This window comes from Agelaius tricolor, unplaced genomic scaffold (assembly GCF_023055355.1).
Source record: "Agelaius tricolor isolate 1412-34295 unplaced genomic scaffold, bAgeTri1.0.p SCAF_2, whole genome shotgun sequence".
NCBI lineage: Eukaryota > Metazoa > Chordata > Aves > Passeriformes > Icteridae > Agelaius > Agelaius tricolor.
The window spans coordinates 89,448,831-89,469,450 of NW_027269262.1; the positions used below are offsets into that span (position 1 = coordinate 89,448,831).

General features: G+C 36.0%; 1 protein-coding gene across 3 annotated transcripts in view; it reads left to right on the forward strand.

Annotated features, from left to right (window-relative positions):
* Positions 1-20,620, forward strand: part of KHDRBS3 (KH RNA binding domain containing, signal transduction associated 3) — an 89,966-nt gene that overhangs the window by 66,251 nt on the left and 3,095 nt on the right. Inside the window, exons 7-9 of one of the 3 annotated variants that reach the window (XM_071421848.1) lie at positions 737-819; positions 16,039-16,097; positions 19,379-20,489. In XM_071421848.1, coding sequence (XP_071277949.1) covers positions 737-819; positions 16,039-16,097; positions 19,379-19,470 — 234 coding nt within the window. In that variant the 3' untranslated portion in view covers positions 19,471-20,489. The remainder of the gene's footprint in view (positions 1-736; positions 820-16,038; positions 16,098-19,378; positions 20,490-20,620) is intronic. The other 2 variants (XM_071421849.1, XM_071421850.1) reach the window with 2 other exon arrangements.

The following is a 20,620-nucleotide window of genomic DNA, read 5'->3' on the forward strand; positions in this document are numbered from 1 at the left end:
ATTTGAATAGCTCATCCTTCTCTGTGAAAACACATAATCACTGTCACTTGTTTTTATCTTAAACTTCTATATGGCTGAGGTCAGTAGTTTCTTCAAATTGGTGTTCAAATACAGCACTGCTTTGAGAAGAGTGTTACTTTGTATACTTAAATAGTGTGACTAATGTGGAGAGAAGTAAGAAATCCTTACTCATAGTTTCTTCTCCTGTGCTAAACTCCCACAAGGTGAAGCGTTTTCAGAGGGCATTCAGAGTAGTAAAATTACCATTCTTGCTAGTCTTATCTCTAGGGAAGTCGTTTCCTATCCAGTGTTACATAGAATTGAATTTATTGTCCAGAAATAAATCAGCTACCTGAGTCAGTTGTGAAATATTTATTCACATGTTTTGACTCTTGAGATGCTTCCCAGAGCTTTTTTTGAAGATCAGTGGCTCACTCAAACTCAAGAACATGGAGACATGAAATGCTTGTACTGTCATCTGCACAAGCCAGTGTTAACTAAAAAAAAAAAAATCTTTCCAAAGCACATTGCCAATTGCTTAAAGTATCTTTAAAGAAATTATGGTCCAAGATGTATAGGTAGGAGGAATCTCAAAATTCATATTTTTCCATTTCATGGTGTACATATGTTATACATACATTTCAGGAGAGTGTTGTCTGTGACATGTAGGACTGGGTTACTGCTCTGTTTCTGGAGTGTGCTTGAAGTTCATATTGCATCTTTTGTATCATTTCAGGAGTATGATGATGGCTATGGAGCTGCTTATGATGAACAAAGCTATGATTCCTATGATAACAGCTATAGCACTCAAGCACAAAGGTAAGCCTCCAAATCAACTGTAAATGCATTTGAAAAATTCTGTGGTTGGCCAGTTAATTTTACTTAGAGTTTTTCAATTTCATCATAAACAGCAAAAACTTTATGAGAGGATTTTAGAAATAACCCCCAAGTCACTTGTCTTTAATATTACATAAGTATGAAAGTTAAATTTCTGAGAGGCTGAAAAACAGTGATGCCAAATCCTAAATCAAAGTTTTCAAAAGTTCAGAAAATTCAGGGAAATTTAGTTCAGATTTGTAGTGGGAGGGACAAATGGGTAAGGAAGGGAGAGGAGGAAAAAAACAACTTTATGGAAGTTATTAAATTTTCTGAAACACAACTGATGAAATTTTCTTACTACTTTTACAAAGTTATATTCAAGTATTTTACCTGTATTTGACTGGAAAAAAATACACCTGTCAGTTTGCTTTACTCCTCTGGAACTCCTTGTGACAAATTTGAATCTCTTGCCATTTATTTTCCTTCTCACAGTTCATTTTCAGAAGTATTTTTAAGCACTTTTGATTTTTTTTTAATTTTGATTTCTTAAAGGAGTCATTATTTTGCAACTCCATGAATAAAAATACGACCCAATGATGGGAAACATGCTGTGAAGTAAAACTACTTCTTTTATGTGGTTTGAACTTCATGGCAAAAATCTCATTACAAATATAGCAGCTTGGATGATCATCTCCACTTCTGGAAACAGAACTTCTGTCCACCTTTTACTGAGCTGTAATTTATTTTCATTCTTTTTCTCTCAGACCAAGCATTCATAATTTGCTCAGTAGTAGGTGTTTTAATGTCTTTGACAATGTCCTGAAATTCTATGGCAAAGTTATGACTTGCCTCTGAGGTAGGGTTACTGAAGTTTCTGTTGATAAATCCCTTGTAGTGAATTAAACTGAAAAGTGTATTTGATGCAGATTTCTTTTACCTTCTGCTAAATATGTAAGATTTACAATGCAGCTTTATCTGAAATAGTACAGAATTGTTCTTAGCAAAGTTGAGAACAAAGCTGTTTACACCTGGCATCTGCTCTGCTGTAGTGTTATCTCACCCAACTTCAGTTTTGTTGTGTAAATGAATATTTTTCGGTGCTCGACAGCTTAGTCAATGTGAAAAAGCATAGTGGAAAGTTCAAGTGTCATTACTGTTGAGATCTAAAATAATGAAATTAACTTTGTGTCTGATACTTGGCTCCTACAGACACTAAGCTTGATAAAAATATGACTTAAGAAATCTGCAGTGTAGAAACTTCAAAATATGAGATTCTGTAGAGTGTTACATTTCGAGAGCAGTTGCTGGTAATGGATTTTTTTTTCCCCCCAAAAGACAATTGCCAAAGTAGTCCTCAACTTTTATGTTTGCAATTCTGTTCTGCCTTCTTGCTTGTTCTGTAGGTAAATGGGTTTATTGCACACAAACATTTGGACTTCATTACAGAGTCATTTGCCTGATTCAAAATTAAACATTACTTGGATTTGATTTTTTTTTCCCCACATTAAGGTTTTCACTGAGATTTTCTTCCTTTGAACTAAAATTAGGAAAAAAGCAAATCTCCCCAGGAATGAAATTGCTCTTGTGAAGGATTAATACATAAGAATATGTAAAAATTTCTTAGATACATTTGCACATGCTTAGCTGTCTAGAAGGAGATATTTCATAAAATGATTGCTTTACTTTATATTTTACCCATAGTTTCACAAAATATGGATTGTTAGATTATAACAAATTTGTTACCATCTTGATGATTATTTGACATTTTCCCCTGAATTTTATTTAGTGCTCTGTGAAAAAAGAAAACAAGAAATTTTTCACTTGCACTTTCCTCACAGGATATCAACACTCATTTTCTGGCATATTCTCTGGCTTGGCAGAAAGATTTTTAGGATAGTATTGGCAGGCAAAAAATAATAACTATAAACAGCCATCTGAGCTACCTAGACCAGAATTCCTGTCTTTAATCTGAATATCTCAAGTAGTAGCCCATATTGCAAAATATCATTCTGTAACCAAAATGAGATACTTATCATATTTAAGAGCATTACAATGCCTTTACTAGAAGGAAATTAGGCAAAGTGCATTGTTTTCATAGTTTAGCCTTATTTATTCTTGATTTTTTGCCCTCATAAAAAATTGAAAGAAACTGCATTTGCATATGGAAAGCAGTGTTGTGTTTAAAATTCATAATTTGGTGACCAGCATGTGGAAATAACTTACTCTTTCCTTTTCTAATTTGAAAATAGAAATCTTGAAGTAATAGTGTTTCTAGTATGTCTTCTGATACTGATTCCTCTAGAAATACTGTGATATTATTGATATTGTATATTAAAGAGGAAATATGAGAAATAGGTAGTCAACTGAAAATGAGTTGTCTCTTTAAATTACTTGCAGTAGTTCTTAGTACATGACAAAGTTTGAGTGCAGGAACAGGGCTTAATGCTCACAAGTGTACAATTATGATATTTGATATGGCAGAAACAGCTAAGATTTTCATTTTTGTTTTAATTATTTGGCTTATTTAGTAATTCCTCTATTAAAGATAGAAACTTGGAATAGAACCTAAAATATCTTTAGGAATTTTGGAGATTTCTAAGAGGTTGCATGACAGCAAATCTGTTGCTGCAGGTGCACAGGAGTGCATTCTCCAAATTCAGTCTTCAGCACCACACAGTGTGACTCTCTTTTATTGCTCTTTTAATCTGGACATTTCAAGTGTATTTCCCATAAATGGCCAAATGTGAGTTGGATTAGGATGAGTGGCATGTTTAGATATGAAGAGTAGGAAACTGTGTATTTCTGTGCACATTAAGGTAGTTGAGACTTTGTTCTGCAAATAAAGTATTCCATTCTATGTACTAACTTCTTGCTGACACCAAATCATGAGCAGTTACAAGTTTAATGGTATTTTATTTAACACTGTGTGAATCCTTCCTTGTGCGTGGCAAGCTGAAGTTTGAGTTAAAACCTGCCACAGCACTAACAAGAGAGAGAAACATGAGAATTTTGAGTTATCTATTTTAATGCCCTGTAATCCTATAAAAAATGTTGTTTTCCTTTAGAACATTTTATTATCCACTGTTGCTTGTTCATGGAACAAAGCCCCAAATAGTGCTTCAGGATGTCCTTTAACAGAATTATTTTTTATTGTGGAAAAGACTTAAAACATCCCTTGAAGCTGTACTGTGCTTTACTAGATATCTAATTGATTTTTAGAAGATTAAATTACATGTATAGTTTTTTGCAGAGGGATTTTATCAGTATTTTTTTTATCAGTATAAACTGGGATGTTTAATAAACTGGATTGTTTAGTCTTGTTATAAAAAGCTGAAACAATCTAAAATTTTTTTCTGACAATTGCACTTTCTGAAAATCAGAGTAACAAATTCTTCATAGAATCATAGAATGGTTTGGTTGGAAAGGACCTCAAAGATCTTTTAGTTCCAACCCTCTGCCATGGGCAGGGACAATTTCAGTAGACCAGGGTGCTCCGAGCTCCATCCAGCCTGGTCTTGAACACTTCTAGGGGTGAAGCATTCACAAATTCTCCAGACAGCCTCTGCCAGTGCCTCACCACCCTCACAGTAAAGAATTTCTTTATAATATTTAATCAAAATCTCTCTTCTTTTAGTTTAAAGCCATATCCTCTTCTATCACTTCATGCACCAATATGGAATGTGTCTTTAGGGTTACATGATGTGCAGTCAAGGGCACGTTATGTAATCAGGAATTCCTTCATAAAATTTCTCCTACATACATATTTATTAATTTCATGTGTGCAGTTGTGTGCCAAAAGCCTTGTCAGGATCTTATGGTAAAATATGAATTAGAGTTGTGAAAGCCAAACTCGTGACTCCTGGTGCTGATATTTGCCTATGTCAGACCCATGTAGTCTTGTCACCAGCATGTATGCATGCTTACACAACTTAGCTCACTCTTAAAGGACTTCTCAAGCCTGTCTAAAATTTTAATTATTTACTTGGATTATTTCAGAAAGTTGGGGGTGCTTTAGTGGCCTGGTGTTAATGCTAGAACAATTTTCTTATGAAAATTCAGCTAATAGTATTGTGGAGGAATCAAGAGGATTTAGTTGAATCTTCATTTAAAACTGTAGCTTAAACATTTTCAGCATGAAAAAGCCCTAGTTATTTTAAGTCTCTGAAATAGGCTTCAAATTGAGCCAAAGTGCTTTTGGTCCCTTGGTGACTCCGTACATGATCTACACAAGTGTTTGCCAGGACAATAAGGAAATGCGAGGCAAAGGGAAATGGATGCTAATAAATCAATTGTCTCTGTCAGCTCCCAGTTTAATGTTCTCTAGAATACATAAGATTTATCACTGAGGAATTGTAGAATAATGGTGGTGTATGGAAACAAAGTCCACCAGGGAGATGTACTACATCATTTGGATTTAGCGCTGCCATCTGCTTAATGGCATTGAGATGACTACAGAGGTACTTATGATCAACCATTCATAGCAGTGACAGATGCTGCAGAGAGTTAACATGCCAGGGAATGAGGTTTGGTGCTGAAATCCAGATTATGTGGCAAGGTTGCTGAGAAAGGGGGGCTGGGTTTCTTACCTCTCCAGTAGCATTAGAGAGTTTACTGTGTGCTTTTAGGTTTACAGTCGAGAGAGGATGGCTAATACAGTTACTGTAGTGCAGAAAAGAATGTGGACAAACCCCATCTGTCTGCTTCATGCACTCAGAAGTTTCAAAGAATTTCTTTAGGCTTGTCTTGCTAGCATTTAAAGTGGGATACTTTGCCTAGGAAAAAAAGAAAAGGTTTTTCTAGATTTATTTTCAGCCTACAACAGAGATCAAAAGCGTAAACTATAAGAGGAACACTCTGTGTACCTCTATGCCACTGCCTGGTCAGGGACAAGAATGAGTCATTTATGTAGCAATGTCATTTTGTGTTTAATTATAGTTCATAATTTTAAAAGTATTTTAGATCTTCAGTCGAGGTGATCTCACCTTCACTCTGTTGCAGAATTTAATCTAAACACACACATAAAAATGGGAGAATTTGGACTTGGAAAAATGGCTGGATTTGTTTACAGTTTTCTGCATTGTTCTGTGGTTTCCACATTTACCTAATACTGCTATAGATTTCTCTTGGCAGCAACCATTTTGCCACTGACTTAAACAGTGCTTCTCAACTGCTCTTTGTGCATATCTAGCAGTAATTACTATCACTTCCAATCATACCAAAATGTGATAAATTCAAATCCCTGCAAGTTGCTTGTGAGCCTTGGAGCCAGACAGTTAACCTAATCTGAGCTGAGGGAGCTGGCAAATTCTTTTTAGTATACCTAAGTTTATTCAGTGCCACTAAATCATTCTGTGGTTATTGCTGATGTGTTGGGAAGTAAGAATTACACACTGCAGCTTCGTTAGATCATTTACTTAAATGTATAAAAACATAACTGCCCGTGTGGTAAGTCCTAGGCATGTTAAAAATACGGTGTTATGAATTATATAATTGTTCAGGTTGGAAAAGACTTCCAAGATCAAATAAAATTGTCAACCCAGCACCACCATGCTCACCACCAAACCATGTCCCAGGTGCCACATCCACACTTCTTTTAAGATTTTCAGTCTCTTGGGCAGCCTGTTTCAGTGCCTGACCACCCTTTCAGGAAGGAATTTTTCCCAATATCCAGTGTTTTCTCACATGGCAGAAGACCTTTCCACAGCCTCCTTGCAGGGAGTTGTAGGGAGTTATAAGGTTCCCCCTGAGCCTTCTTTTATCATCCATTACCTTATTTACCATTTATTTCAAAAGTGACTGATTCAAGACAGAAAATTTCTCTGTAATGCGGAAGACTATGCACAAAAACCCTGTGGTGTGAAAGGTTTGAGGAATTTTGTGTTTGGTAGCTTATTGTAGTTATCTAACAATGGAGAAACTGGATGTTGGGTTGAAAAGGACTTGGAAAAACACCTTGAAATCCAGCAGTGGCCATTGTTCAACTGATGCTTGAAGAATACAACTAAATTGATTTGCTAAAATCCTTCAGATCCTTAAGTACTGCTTTTTATATTATTCCAGAGGCACTTTAGTTACAAGAGAAGTTGATTCTTGGTATGTAGCTCTTGGAAATACCCTCCTCATTTCCCACTAGGAGCTCAAATTTTGAGGTGTTTTTTGAAACTATGCTTAGTAGTCATAGAAAACATTATGACATTCCTGTTTAATAGGAGGATTTTCATGAAGAGCTGAGCATATGGATTTGAAATTAGCTTATGGAGATGTTGCTATTGGTATTTGAAAGTTAATTACTAACAGTTTGTTTGTGATGCTCAGTGTTTTAAATTTACATTGTTGAGTTTGTCAGCAATCATGCATTTCCAGGATGTATAAATATGCATTATATGCAAATGAGTGTCTGTTACTGTAGTTTTCCAAGATGTAGTTCTCTCCATTTTAATGCTTGTAGCTGTTTGTATTTCATGCTTTGACTTATAAATCAAATCAGTCTGCAGGAGTTTGATTTCTGGGGACTGTGCAAAGGGTTGGCATTCTGTGTTGCTATTGTTTATGAACACCTGGTATGTACCAGAGTGTACTGGAGGTTATAATTCTGTAAAATAAAGCCTTAAAGCATTAGCATAAATAAGCTAATGTAGCTTTTGAATGAAAATCCTGGCATGTAGGATCCTGCTTAATTTTTGCCCTTACATTATTGAAAGAGATTATTTACCGCAGTTTTTCAGATCTAATTTTTCAGATTTAGGTAGATGTTTCCCTTTCCTTCACATGTTAAGATGTGACAAGGTAAACTATTCAGAAGTGCCTTAGTAGCATAAATAGGTTTAATTGTGAATCTAGTGTATTTTAATTTTTCTTAAATTAATTTACAGAAATCTGGTCTGAAATGTCAGTCAAAAGGAATATGACTAAGATGATTCCGCTGCAGTGATGGAAAAAACACAAGCATGGTGCACTCATAAAACTGGAAAAGGTTTTTGGAATCCTCATAGTGATATTGGTAGATGGCTTCACTGTTTAATAAATGTTAGGATTACTCTTCATCTTTACTAATTATAAAAAATAAAATTCATTTGTTTTTTTCCTAATTTTGCCATTAAATTTAAATGTGTCTGTGCCTCCTTATTTAGGAAACAAGTAAAAATGCATTTGGAAATAAACTTAGAAAACTGCTAGAAAAACTAATATGCAGGAGTTAAAATAGTAAAAAAACCCAGTAACATCAAATTACAAGTATTGAGGAATCAAGAAAAGTCATTATTTAATAAAACTGTATTAATTTTGCATGATTGGTTTAAATTTACTTTGGTGATTTTACAGTATTTTAACCTGGTGGTTGAATTCCACAATACAATTAAATAGGATTAGTAGTTGGTAGGATTTTGAATTTTTTTCCTTGACTGATTGCAGAAGTGAAAACATGAGGAAGGGAAGGGTCCAAGTGGATAATCCAAAATAGAAAAAAAAAATCATTTACAGGGAATATTTTGTAAACCTGAAGTGCTGTGTTGTACCCATTAGTGTAACTAGTGGAATCAGTCATAGCTAAAAAAAAAATCTTAATTAAAGAAAGGCTTCAAATTAACTACAGTTTGTTTTAAAAATAAGGTTCTTTAAGCTTGGAGGATGGAGGTAACAAAGAGAAAAGGAGAATACCCAGTTGCCAGGCATCAGCAGGATGCTGTAGAAATGTGCTGGATGTATGGGCTTTGGAGACAGAGCACGGATAATCAATCTTACAAATTAAAGTTATTCATTTAGAAAGGACTTCTCAAACATCTCACATTATAATTAACTTTCCAGCAGTTTGGTTAAGAGATACAAAGATGAGGAAAAGAGACTACCTATTCTCTCCAGACTAGAGAAAGGACATCTTAAATTTTCATTTGCAGACTAGAGAATGGCATATAGATCTATATAGGGAAGACTTTCTTTTTTCCCTGGTGTGGGGTGAAGAAGGAGCTTCCCTGGAAACTCACACTTGGAAGCCAGTGCCTATTAGCTGAATGAGAATTCAGGCTGCAGCAGCTCAGAACGTATTTTCATCACAGAACATGTTTTTGTAGAGGAAGATTTGACACTGTTTTGCTGGTTGACAGTCAACACACTTTGGCTGCTTACTAGCAGTAATTGAAAGTTGCAGTTTTCTCTCTGAGTACCCTGTTGTATTCAGTTTGCTTTTCAAGGGAAGAAAAATCTTCCTTCTTTCTGTTGGTAAGGAAATACCTACTTTAATCGGGCAACTAAAAATTGGAGATGGTTGCAGGAAAACTTTATAATGGTCTTAATTGTATTTTATTTCAGTAGAAATATTGAGGGCTGTAAATTGTGCTTTTAAGTATGATTTTGATATAGTTCAGGTATAGATGGTGAAAAATAATGTATTACTAACAATCACAACCCCATTCCTCTTGGTGTAATTGTATCATGAGTGCTGTATGTAAAGCACCTGAAACATGAGTATGGATAGAAGTAGTGGAGCTCACGTGAGGCCAGGAAATGAGTCCTTGCACTTAAATGGATTGAATTGTCCTTGGGAAGACAAGTCCTGCCTTGCAGTACTTGGAGAGGCAAGGTTTGGACCCTGCTGGTGCAAAGGATATTAGGGAAGTACTGGAAAGATCATGAACATGATAAAGCTTATGATTATGCAGCCCTGAAAACAATTAAACCTAAATTTTCTTTTACCAAATGTATTCCTTGGTGGTACTTTCATTATTTTTGAATTTTACAAAACCATAATGGAATGATACCTTTTCTCTCAAATGTTCTTCAATTTCAACTTGTAACGCCCCAAATTTTTAGAAAAGTCTTGAAGGTTGTACTGTTCCTTCAGTAAATTAAAAGTATAAGAATGTATGATGTGTGTCTTCTGGAGCAGTATTTGTGCTGATGGAATGGTGACAAACCACCTGTGCCCTTTTTGAGGGCAGTGTGTTAGAGGCAGTGTTGTCTCATACTCCAGTCTGTGACAAGTGACATCATTTTGGATCTCTGACAACAACATATGCAGAACTTGGGGGATAACCAAGAATTACCTGGAATAACACCCCAGATCCTTCTAGTATTACAGTGAACAGTCTAAGGAATTTTTGGCTGATATCTCTCAGTTCTTCACTGGGCTGCTTGCACTGCCCAGAGTAATTTGTCTTTTTGGAAAGAGGGGAGAAAACATCTTTTTCTGATGTTAATGTTGTATCATGTCTTTTTTCTCCATTTAGCAGCTGAAATATGATTGGTATACCCCCAGATAGTTAAAAACATCAAGTTTAGCTTCCTGTGATAGCAGTTCAAAATCTGCTTTGCAAAGCAGACAGATGAGGTGTAGGGTGCCTGGGGCTTGGTTCTAATTCACCAGCCAAACCAAAATGCTGAATTTATGCAACCCGAGTTTTTAGTTTTTCTGCTGGTACTTTCTTACTTAATGTAGTGAATTTTTGACATTAATTTGGTTAACATTTCTCATGTTGAGGGATGTTTTGTTGCTTTGTTCTGTTCATAGTTTCAAGGTAAAGCTGTAGCTCTTGCTGCTGCTGTTCCTGAGAAACCTTATTTGTACCATGTGCTTCAGTCACCTCTTTTAATTTCCATTTTCCTTTCCTCTCTTGAGAGGTGGCATGAGAATGCAGCGAGGAAAGACTGAGTTGAGACAGAAATAAGTGGACATTTCACATGGTAAAACTGCCCATGGCAACTGTGTAGAGTTCTGCTAGAAATACCTAATAGATCTGTGCCTGGTAGCTAGCACCAGAATGCAGATGCCTCTGAGGACATTTCACAATTCAGAAGTGACATTGCTCATTTCTGCCATAAAAAGTAATTCCTAAATAGTGATAGCTAAGGGGATCATTGAGAGGGCACTCTGGTCACCTTTTAGGATTACAGGTAACAGATCTGCTGTTTGTATGATCCATTTGAGAGTACAGTAGGCTGTAATTCAAAGAAGATTGTGTCATTTTTCTGTATTTTACAAAGCATTCTTTTAGGGGTCTCAGTTGTTTTCTGAGATCATTATCTGTTTGACAGATATAAACTGAGCTGCAGGGATAAAAATATGTACTACTAAGTAGCAGCAGAATTGGGGATTAACTAAAAATTTATCTACAAGATGCAAGAAAAGATGTGGGTCTCCTCTTGATACTCTGGATTTCTGCTGTCCTGCTGTAAGCTGGTTTCCAGAATAGGATATTCTAGTGATCCACAGAAGCATTGAGAACAGGTACCCAATGTTCAAGACATTACAGAGTTATGAGAAGCTTCACTGCAGTGATTGTTGTCTTGGGTGCTCTTCCTGTTTGCTGTTGGCAGATGCTTTTTGCAATCAGAAGTAGCTGGGCCTGAAGATCTGACAGGAATGATGGAAAGAGGCTTATCCTTATGGAAGAGTTCTCTTCAGATGTGATCATATCAATCAGGGTCTATCATATAAGAGCTCCTGCTAGAGAGATCCTCATTTGCTTTTTATGTTTTGTTGTTCTATGCAACTCTGGGTGGAAGCACAAAGGATGGTGCTTGTTGGATCTTCCCTAGGCACAAAAGGAAACCTTGGTGTTTGCAAGGGTTTTATTGTCACTTTCTGAAACTGTCCTGGTTTCTACCTAAAGGAATCAAAATTACTCCTGATACTCATGTGAAAAAGCCAAAATTTTGGTCGGGTTTTCCCTAATAAGCATTACTGGAAGCTGAACTGTTGGCAAAGGCTGTTTTTCATCAGAAGCCAAAGACAGTTTCAGATCACTTGGTGCTTAAACTGGGCTTGTCAGTGCTGAAGTCTGGGATTTTCCAATAAACTAGGAGCTTTCAGTCAGAGACCTTTTAATCTTCCCTTAGCAAGCAGGCTCCCTGCCATACTGCTTCTATTTCAAACACAGAAATGTCATAATGCCCGTTCTAAAAGATGCCTGTATCAAATGTAAAGAGCTGTGGCAATCACGTGAATTAAATGCAATATATTTTTACTACCTTTGTGCGTTTTTGGAAGTACACTTGGACTGTGTGGTTGATCTGCCTGTTTTAGGCTTGTCCCAAAAATAGCCTGGTGACCTCTTCTGATATGGAATCATAGGATCATGAAGGTTGCAAAAGACCTCCCAGATGAGTCCAATCTTTGACCAAACACCATCATGTCAGCTAAACCACAGCACTCAGTGCCACATGCAGACATTTCTTGAACACTTCCAGGGATGGTGGCTCTACCACCTCCCACAGCAGTTCATTCCAATGCCTGACCACCCTTTCAGTGAAGAAATTCTAACTGATGTCCAGTCTGAGTCTCCCTGGTACATCTTGAGGCCATTTCTTCTCAGCCTGTCTCCAGTTGCCTGGAAGAAAAGACTGACCCCCCCCTCCCAGGAAACAATCTCTTTTCAGGAGCAATAAGGTCTCCCCTGAGCCTCCTTTTCTCCAGGCTTGTGGCTAAACACACCCATCTCCCTCAGCTGCCCCTCACAGGAATGACTTTGCAGACCCTTCTCTGGACACACTCTGGTGTCCCAATGTCTGTCTTGTACTGAGGCACCCATGAGAGGTGGGTTGAACCTATTGCTGATATCTGTCCTAGGAGAATATTCCAGTGTCTCTAGGCAAAATAACCCAAGAGTTAATAAAGTATAAAAGGTAAAGTTCCTTAAGACTTCACCATCATGTTGAGAGCAGTTATTCCTATTTGGTTTTTGTAAACATTTATTCTATTATGGTTCATCAAGATATTTTCAGAAACAAATCAGCTTAGTAGAAAAGCCTGAGAAATTGAGGTCATTTTTCATAGGGCCTTTGAAGGCTTATGTTGAATACCTCTAAATTAAAGTATTTTAAGATACTTCTCACAGTGATTCTAGAGAAATGGCAGGAAGCTTCCCAGTCCTCTTTACTAAATAAAGCCATAGAGAAGCATTTCTGTTTCATCAGCACTGCTGTGCTAGGATCTGAGCTTGCTCTTTTCTGTCTGAAGCTTTTTCTCTTAACACAGAAAACAGACTCTTCCCCTGGCCTTACTTACACTCTTTAAGCCTCATTTCACACTTCCTCTGAACGTTGTAGGATTACTGCCCAGCCCTCAGCAATTAGAAACAACATACTTACATTTATTGTTGTTTTTTGATCCTTCCATAGCATTAAGTGGTTTTGAGTTTTTATGCTGACATAGAAAATCAAAGCAATTTTTCTTTGCCATCTCTGTCTTCTCTCTTGTCAGCCCAAAGCCATTATGCTGGAATGGGAATACAAAAGAAGCTAAAAAGAAGGGATATAAGCAAAAGGTCTGTGTTTACAAAAGATCTGAATCACAGCTGATACTCCAGTGCTAATTGCACTTGTACCATTTACTTGATGATTAGGAAGATGCTTGATGACTGAGCTGGATATAGCATGTAATCCAATTTTTTTATCTAAAAAAGTAGATGCATAGGAAATGAGGAAAAATAAAGTGGTTTCATGAGGACAATTCACATATGAAAACAAAAGAACTCCAAGCAGAGTCCATGTCTAGTTGTGTTGAGTTCAAAAGGGAATAATCCATGTCATGTTTTCTCCTTTTTTTTTGTGAAAAGAGGGAGTCACTTGAGATAAAGAAGAAAATTAACTGAGTTTGTGGACTTTTATTTTTTTTTTTTTTTACATTTCTATGAGACAAAATGAAAGGAAGAGCAGCAACCTGACCTACCTGGTAGTGGAAGGTGTCCCTGCCAATAGAATTAGGTGATGTTTGTGGTCCCTTCCAACCCAAGCCTTTCTGTGAAAAGACCTTTCCTTGCAGAATAAATCAGTTAAGGGAAGTAAAAAGCTTAATATTCTTCAGTCAGACTGCTAAGATGTCAGAGAATATATATAAAAAGTCTAAATGTAAAGGATGATTTTAAAGCAAAAATGTATATCATATCTTCTGTCCACAGGAAGAATTATTTAATGTGGCTACTGAAGTCTTTGTAGCAGAAATTACCTTAACAGTCTCAGTTATCTCAGTTAATGAGTTAAAATGTACAATTTAGAAGTTTAGTATTGCTTTAGGGTGCTTTGAATAACCTTGCTTTTTGAAGGCAATTGCTCGGAGACAAAATACAGTTCTATAAGCTGTGAGTTCATACACAGGACTAGAATTCTCTGTAATTCTAAAAAAACTCAAAAAACCCATTATCATCAGTCTTAGTTGTGAACATCATGGAATATTTATTCAGACTCTTTAACAAATTAATTTTTTTTCTGTTTTTTTTTTTTTCTTTCCCCACCTAGACCTCCTTACAACCATCTCTATGTACCCTTTTCTTTGGGTCTTGAGGTTTTCTCATCTGAAGCTTTGGGCTGGTTTAACACAGAGCTGACTGGAGAATGTTGGCATTATTCATAGAACATGAATGAAGTAGAGCAGGGAGTACTGAATTGCACTGGACAAGTTCCCTTCCCATTGTACCTTGTACTTCTCAAACAGATTATTAATTTTGAAGGGTTTGTCTGTTAATAAAGATGAGTTGTATATATACTTTCAGTATAAGTGAAAGGTTCCTTCCTTTTTGATGTTTATTTGTGTTGCAGTTTGTGTGCTGTAAAGTGAGTCATTTTTTTGTTTAATAGATGTATTAGATCTATGACATGAGACTCCACAAAATCATTCTGACAGGATTGACAGATACAGGGATGGAGCTCAGCTGCTTTAGACTTCTAAACTCGATCATAGTCTTAAAATAAATAAGTTCAATGTGGAAGGATAGTGAATGTCAGTTTTCAGTTCGTTGTCAGAATAAAGATTTTTATTACTGGCTGCTGCAGGGAAAAAATGCTTCTTATTCAAACTTTACCATTATTCTGGGGTCCTCCTCACCTGAGAATCCATAAAGAAATGGATTTGTAGGGTTAACTCTTTGTGGATCTTCAAAGTTCAGTTGGTTAAGTTTTTGTTTAGGAAGCATTATACCAGCAATAAAAAATACTCATCCAGGCTTTTTAGATATGCATTTGCACACATCAAAACTGTATTTTTTTTTCTGTCCTGGTTATTTTGAGGAGTTTAAAATGTTTAGTTTAAGGGAAAAAAAACAACAAAAAAACCCAAAAAATAAACACAAAATCAAGCACAATAAAGTCTTTTGTCAGTTCAGAAGTAATTGTGATGTGTTGTTTGTTTTATATAAATGCTTTACCTACTAATTCATGTTAAGGCTATAAATTGTTTATTTTCACTCTGGTGTTTATTTTGTTAGCAATCAATCTAATGTTAGGAACATTTTGTCAATATTAGTAATTACTTGCTAGTGATCATATATTAGTGATTTCCTTCTCACTCAGGAGGTGATTCTATGAAAAGGTCTTTCCTTGCAGAATAAATCCATTAAGGGAAATAAAAAGTTTAAGAGTCTACTGATCTGGTAGCATCATCTCATAGAGTATTTTCCAAATATTGTCAGCCCTGAGTCTGGCTGTGGTTAGAAATAAAAGGAAAATAACTATTTAGGCTCTTGTTTTTCATATCCTACAGACTGTGTTAAAGACTACACGTAGGTAGACTTGGATGAAATACAAGAGCATAATGGAATGATGTGTAATAAGGGCTGTTCTTCAGTTTCCATTCAGGGGTCTTAATACAAATATAAAAACCCTTATGAAAGGGAGGACTGTTTTAGGCCATGATTATGGCATTCATCCACACTTTTGAATCCTAACAACTACAGATTTCATCTTTGAACATAGTTCCTATTGTCATTTCTTCCTGTTAGAATGACAGCCTTTATATTTGTGTTCTGCTGTCTTGTTTTGAAGACACTGGAACTTGTACACACAGCAGATTTATAACCTTCCAATCACCTAATATTTGCCTTTTATTGCATTCTTATCAGATATATATCTTTGAAGATATAAAAGCAAAATACTAGTAAGTGATGACAAGGAATGTATAGATGAATGACTGGTTCAGTACCTACATCTCCATTTTTTTCATTAACATTTGTAAGATCTTTATCTTTCCCAACTATAATTTTAAATAAAAAATTTCCACATCCACATTTACCATGTGGATGAGTAACCAAGTGATGGAAAAAAAATCCTGAATGAAATTAAATACAGTTTCTAATCCATAAACAAGCAGGACCTCAGTTGTCACTGCCACATGGATACTTACTTTTCTTAGGGCATGTGCTATATCCCTCAAGCTCTCTTTTCAGAGGTAGAATGTGTAATTATTTCTTCTCATGTTTTCTTCCCTCCTCTCTCCATGCCCCTCTTGCCCTGCAGTGGAGCAGATTACTACGACTACGGCCACGGACTGAGTGAAGACACCTACGACTCCTATGGTGAGTGGCCTCATCAGCTCAATCACTGCAGCAACAAACTCTTGGAAAAAAAAATAACATAATGAAAGGATAATTTCTGTCAAGCAAGGCTTAGTCCTGCAGCAGGCAATGGCTGCTCAGGGATTCCTGAGATGTCAGAGCTTCTCGTGTGTTTATTGAGAAAAATGCCCTCTGTGGTCTGTTAGCTAAAGCAGTCATGGGAAACTAAAACCAAAGATGTAGAGAAAATAAAACTTAAATCATGATGCATGCTGCCTTTTCATGTCTCATTCAGTAAGATTTAAGAAAAAAAAAAGGGGGTGGAGGACCTTTTTCCAGGAACTTTTGGCTGCCAAAAGCAAATGCCTGTGGTGTGGCACAGCTTGCATTGAGACTTGGTACAAGGTAGGAATCTGCTGAAGCTCCCAGCTGAACTAGGGCCTAATTGAGTGTGGTTTAGCTTTGTATGGTCCTTTTGTTTTAATTCATTTTCATGCATCAGTCCTGGGAAATCAAGCAGGGAGTCATTATGTAAAGGTTAGGGAAGTACTTTAGGTAGCTAATAGACATGAGGGCAGGGGGTTACTCTGTTTAGAGACAAAACAATGCATAATGAAGCAAAAAAACATATGCCAGTTGTAAAGATCACTTTTTTTTTCTTTTTTTTTAATATACAAGTGTGATAGTGACAGGTTTAATTAAAGAAATCTGTTATGGGTTAGAAGCATAAAGCATTTTAAAATGCACCTTTGATTAAGGAATGAATGTTAAGTCTCTGGCTAGAGATCAGAGAAATACAATTTAGGTCTCTCAAATCTCAAACATTTCAGGGTTGTTAGTAACCTGTGTAAAAGATGTGATTCTGAGTAATGAAAGCTTCAATAACTTCAGAGCTCTACTTGAAATTTTCTGAGGTCTGTTTCTTTAACTCCATGTGGAAGTGCTTCCTGCTTGAAACTAAAATGACCTTAACTAAGCTGTGATAAATGCACCTAATGCAGTAGTTTGCCCAATATACCTGCTTAAACTAATTCTTTTGCTTAAGGAGAAAGTTCATCAAAAGAAGAGGTCACTTGAAATTCCCCTGTCCCCCAGCACTTTCAGTTGCTGTTGGATAGATATATGTCTTAAATCTTAATTTCAGCATTAAAATAAACTGTTTGCCATTATAAACCTGATATTTTAAGACTATTTCAGTAATGCAAAATTGATGAGGGAAAAATGTGTGAAACTGCTTAATGTAGATAGACTGATGGGGAGAGATACTGATTGCAATATTTATGGTTGAAAATATGGATTTTACATTTCTTTTGCATTTAAAATTGGTTTTCTATTTATCAAAGTACAGCCACTCAGAATATTAAGTGATGTATTTATTCAAGTTGAAAGAAAAACTATAAATACCTTGAAGAATGATTGTGGGTTGAAGCCACTGTAGTTTTAGCACATATAAATAGTTACACACTTTATTTCTTAAGTATATCCCTTAAAAGCAGAGTTAGAGATTAATAACCATCTTCACTGTCTGTAAAGAACAAAATAAGTAACACTGCCTAGTGAGCATGTAGTTGTCTAGTGGTGGCTGGGAGGAAATTCAGATTCCCAGGAGGTATCTCAACTTTTCCTTTGAGAAACTGAGGTGACAATCCAGAGGATGTAGGGAGAATATCAGTGGTTTTAGGATTTGGAGCCCTGAACAGCACCTAAATGAAAACTGAGAGACAGTAAGATAACTCTTTACCCTGCTGCTTTGTTCAACGGCTTGAGGAAGAGCAAGTATGCCCCTTAAACTGTAACCAAGACTTTTAATTTAATCAGTTCTTGCAGCAGTGTTTAAAACCTAGGATATTTTTAATTCCTTCCTCTCAGTCAGCTACCAGTGCTATTATGCTCAGGGTCTTTTTTAATGTAAATCTTGCTTTCTGTGTGATGAAGAAGCACAAGAGGTTGTTACCAGATGCCCCTGGAAATTGCCTGAGGTGAAAGTTTAATTCTTTCAGCCTTACACCAAATTTGAACTTGTTCCTTTTACCTCCTAGGCAAATGTCCTGACCACCTGGGTATGATTTATAGCCTGGACTCTGCAGGCAGCCACCTACCACCTACATTATTAAAAATTAGTTAGGATGAGGCTTCTGCGAAGGGATTGTGAAACTGAACCCTTGACATATGGGATCCTTGTCATCTAATTTCAGATATCTCATGTCAGAGCAAGTTACCTCAGCCTTCAAATTGCAGGGGTTCTTTTGAGTTTGTTGTTTTTTTTTTTTTTAAAGACAAAGTGATGTCTACATTTATTCTGCCATACATTTGGATTCCACCTTTAGTTTCTGGATTGCACTGGGCTCACTGGAGCACCTGTCTGTTTAGGGCAAGGCAGTTTAGCAAAAATAAATAGGGAAACACATACACTGTTTTAATGTGTGTTTTCTTTTGGGCTTTTTCTTTAGTGCTGCTTTTTTATTTTTGTTCTCACAGATGTGGCATAGTACTCTGATTTGATTACATCATTAAAGTGTAGCTAAGTACTGTTTCCTTATACTCTGCCTTTAATTCTATGTTTTCCCTTTTGCAACTGCCTGGCATAGTAGGTCTGACCCTCATTTAAGATCATAATTATTGCTACTTTTAAAAATATTTATTACCATTAAAAGTTGGTAGGTTTATGAATCATTAAATACAGCACAAGCTTTTTTTATAGACTTATTTTATAGCCAAAATTCAAGCAACCAATGTTACTTGTTCTTTTAATATATTTTTTTTAATAGCTCTCCTATTTCTTGCATTTCAGAGGAGGTGTGTGTTTACCTCCAGAGAAATGGAATATTGGCCCTAGCATGTTAAAAGCCACAGGTGTTTGTAGTGATACTTGAGGCTTGGTTTGCATGTTTGAATTAGGCCTAAATTGGCACTGATGCAGAGAAACTTATTTCTGAGGGCAGCTTATTTCCTCATACATAATTCATGCCTTCCATTCATTTCATCCCATTGCAATTATTGCTGTGTCTGCTACAGGAGCTGACATTTCTGTGCATTTGCAACAAGCAGGTCCAGCTGAATTTCCACAGCTGTAGATATTTTGGCCATTATCCTCTCATGTTCCCTGCTCCTGTGTGCTGAGAAATCACTGTGGGATAGCTCAGATAGATGTGCTGTACCCAGATTTCTTGTTTCAAGTGTTAGACTTGTACACCTTGGTTTCTGTCAACAGAATGTGGCTGTTTGATTCACAGTTAAGAAAAATTACATTCAGCATCTGAGAATGTTGGAAGGGCTCTGACCATATTTTCTTTTCCTTGTAGGGCAAGAAGAATGGACCAACTCACGACACAAGACACCTTCTGCAAGGACAACAAAAGGAGTCTACAGAGACCAGCCATATGCCAGATACTGATTGTACTGTCTGATGTTGTGAAATATCCAATCTCCACCAGTCCTGTATACTGTTCAAAGTAATTTTTTCTATGAACAAACCCTTTTTATTAACTCAAAGTGCATAAAATTCTGAATGGATGGACTGAACTTTAAACATTTTGTTGAAAGAACAACCTGGACAGAAAGATATGTAAAACAAGGAACTTTGTTATTTCCAAACTGTGTTTGAAAAAATAGGTGATCAAAAAAATAACCTTTGATTAACTAGTGTTAAACAAAAAATAGGTTTACTAAATACGTTAGTCCATTCTTTTTAACATAAGTGTAACCTTTTATTTTAAAGGTTTTCAACAATTTAGTTTTTAGCTTTTATTTTCAGCCATTTGCTAGATTTTCTCTTTGCAAACATGCGTAAAAAGGGAAGCAAACTACAAATGCGAATAATGTGGTATTTTGTAACTCAAGTCTTGAAATGTTCTGTAGTGTTAAGCAAAGTTTTACCCTTGCTTGATACTAAATAAACTTTTGAAAGAAAATCAGTGTGTGTGAGATTAATTTTATGCTTTATCTTACAATAAAACTTCATAAATAGTAGTAAACAGGGAGAAGTGTTTAACAGTGATCAGCATAAAAGGCTCATATTAAACATTGTGCAATTTCTTTTAAAACAAAATGGTTTAAACCTAAATGTATCTCTCTATATACTCACATTAGATATAAATGCTGTTTAAAATATCCAAATGGTATGGATCTGCTTGAGTGCCACATTAAATCAAAATACTTTTGTTTAAAAATGGTTTAAAATAGCTAATGAATTTTCTGGAAAAAGATGTGACTAGTTTTCACCTTGTTGAGCATTTTTTCACTAGTGCAACTTTGGAATTTTTATGAGAATTTTGGTACCTTAATGACCCACCTCGCTCCGTGCTGGAAGCAATAAACACAAAGCTTTTAAAGACTTTCTGACTTGACTAATTGAGGTCGCTTTCGTCAGAGGCAGAGGATGTGTAACCCTTAAAACGGTCTTCATTTCCAAAGGTAAATAAATCAAATAAGATTTTAATCTCACTTAAGTTATCTTAATATAACCAATAAAAACAGGGAGGCTACAACTTAGAAAGTTTCATTTTAGAATGTAGGAAAGACTTGTGAGGACACCTAAATTCTCA